General features: G+C 40.0%; 1 protein-coding gene across 1 annotated transcript in view; it reads left to right on the forward strand.

The window, feature by feature from the left end:
• PHC3 (polyhomeotic homolog 3) overlaps nt 1-2,116 on the forward strand; it is an 89,955-nt gene that overhangs the window by 2,305 nt on the left and 85,534 nt on the right. The window contains exon 2 of the mRNA XM_037729041.1: nt 1,177-1,339. Within this exon, the coding sequence (XP_037584969.1) occupies nt 1,177-1,339 (163 nt within the window). The remainder of the gene's footprint in view (nt 1-1,176; nt 1,340-2,116) is intronic.

The following is a 2,116-nucleotide window of genomic DNA, read 5'->3' on the forward strand; positions in this document are numbered from 1 at the left end:
AAAAAAAAGCTTGAATTTATTCAAATACAGATTCTGTATTTAGTGGAATTTTGTACCACAAGTGAATGTAAGATTATAATATTGGAGGGAAAAGATTTGAAAGTCTGGCATAAAAGTGTATTTTACTGTCCATGCATGAGGAAGTGACATAATTTATATTTTCAAAATCTGGAGTAATTCTTTGTGAAAAAGATTTTGTAAGGATGTGAGAAGTTGCTGTTAACTGCTTCTCTGTGTTCTTACAGAAATTTGCTTGTAAGTATAACTCAGTTATTAGAAGGAGTAAGGACAGTATTGTTGACTGACTAGGGGAAAAGCCAGCGTGAGTTTAAAAAAAAACTACTTTTTAACTTTTTTTTTTTTTTTTTTGAGACAAAGTCTTGGTCTGTCACCCAGGCTGGAGTGAAATGGCATGATCTCGGCTCACTGCAACCTCTACCTCCCAGGTTCAAGTGATTCTCCTGCCTCAGCCTCCCAAGTAGCTGGGATTACACGTGCCTGCCACTACACCCGGCTAAGTTTTGTATTTTTTGTAGAGATGGGGGTTTCACCATGTTGGCCAGGCTGGACCTGAACTCCTGACCTCAGGTGATCCTCCTGCCTCGGCCTCCCAAAGTGCTGGGGTTACAGGCATGAGCCACTGCACCTGGCACTTTTTAACTTTTTTTTAAAAAGAACTTATTTTTTAAGCAAAGTATATATGGTATACGAAACTAAGCTAGTTAACATGAGTCCTTAGGCATTCTGTTCTAATGTGTAAGAATGACTTTACTTTGTAATTAGTGTGATCAAAAGAATGTAAAGAAATGTTTTAAAATACTCTGACACTGCTTACATTTTTATTTTCCTAGGTAGTTTAGTATTCTCTCATCACCTGTTTTGGTTTAAAAAAAAAACTTTCAGTAATGCAAAGATAAACTTTTGGCTATGCTTTATCTGCGTTACATATTCTGAATCATTTGAATTCAAATGTAATAGGTATTAACTATTAAATTTGCTCCATATATGTGAAGTATTTTCTCTTGTAAGTGCTTATAGTGACTATATGCTGGCTCTATTTTATGAGGGCTTTCCTAGCAATTTAGATTACTGCTGATTATTTCTTTGAAATGAATATTCTTTAAAGCTCGTAAGAGAATGCTTTTACCGATACAAACCCTTTGTGTGACCTGCCAGATTTAAGGACCATAGTACAGTTATGGATAGTGAACCAAACCCTGGAACATCTGTGTCAACCACAACCAGCAGTACCACCACCACCACCATCACCACTTCCTCCTCTCGAATGCAGCAGCCACAGATCTCTGTCTACAGTGGTTCAGACCGACATGCTGTACAGGTATTTCAGCTGTAATAATGGGTAGTCTGAGACTTAAGATGTCATATTACTTTTTGCTTAAGCCACACTTACGTACTGTTTCATATCCTCAAATGTACAGTTAGAATTACTAATGTTTGAGTCAACTGTCTCAATCCATTTTGTGTTGCTATAACAGAATACTGAGACTGGGTAATTGATAAAGAAAAGAAACTTATTTCTCACATTTCTGAAGGCTGGGAAGTCCAATATGAAGGTGCTGGCATCTCACAAGGGCCTTCTTGTTGCCTCGTTCAGTGGTAAAAGACTAGAGAGCAAGATATCAAATTTGCAGTCTCAAGCCCTTTTAAAATCTCCTTTAATCTATTCATGTGGGCGGAGTCCTCGTGGCCTAATCACCCCTCAGGCATCCCACCTCTCAACACTGTGGCATTGGAGATAAAGTTTCCAACACATACTTACTGGGGGACACGTTCAACCACAGGAACAATCAGCAACATTAATTAATAATCATACTATTGCCTGGCGTGGTGGCTCATGCCTAGAATCCCGACACTTTGAGAGACGGCATGAGCTCAGGAGCTGGGAGACCAGCCAGGGCAACATGGTGAAACCCCATCTCTACAAAAAATACAAAAATTAGCAGGGCGTGGTGGCATGTACCTGTGGTCCTAGCTACTCAGAAGACTGAGGTGGCAGGATTACCTGAGCCCCAGGGGTTGAGGCTGCAGTGAACTGTAATCACACCACTGTACTCCAGCCTGAGTGACAGAGTGAGACCCTGTCTCAGGGGGAAAA

Source organism: Cebus imitator, unplaced genomic scaffold, assembly GCF_001604975.1.
Source record: "Cebus imitator isolate Cc_AM_T3 unplaced genomic scaffold, Cebus_imitator-1.0 Scaffold287, whole genome shotgun sequence".
Taxonomy (NCBI): domain Eukaryota; kingdom Metazoa; phylum Chordata; class Mammalia; order Primates; family Cebidae; genus Cebus; species Cebus imitator.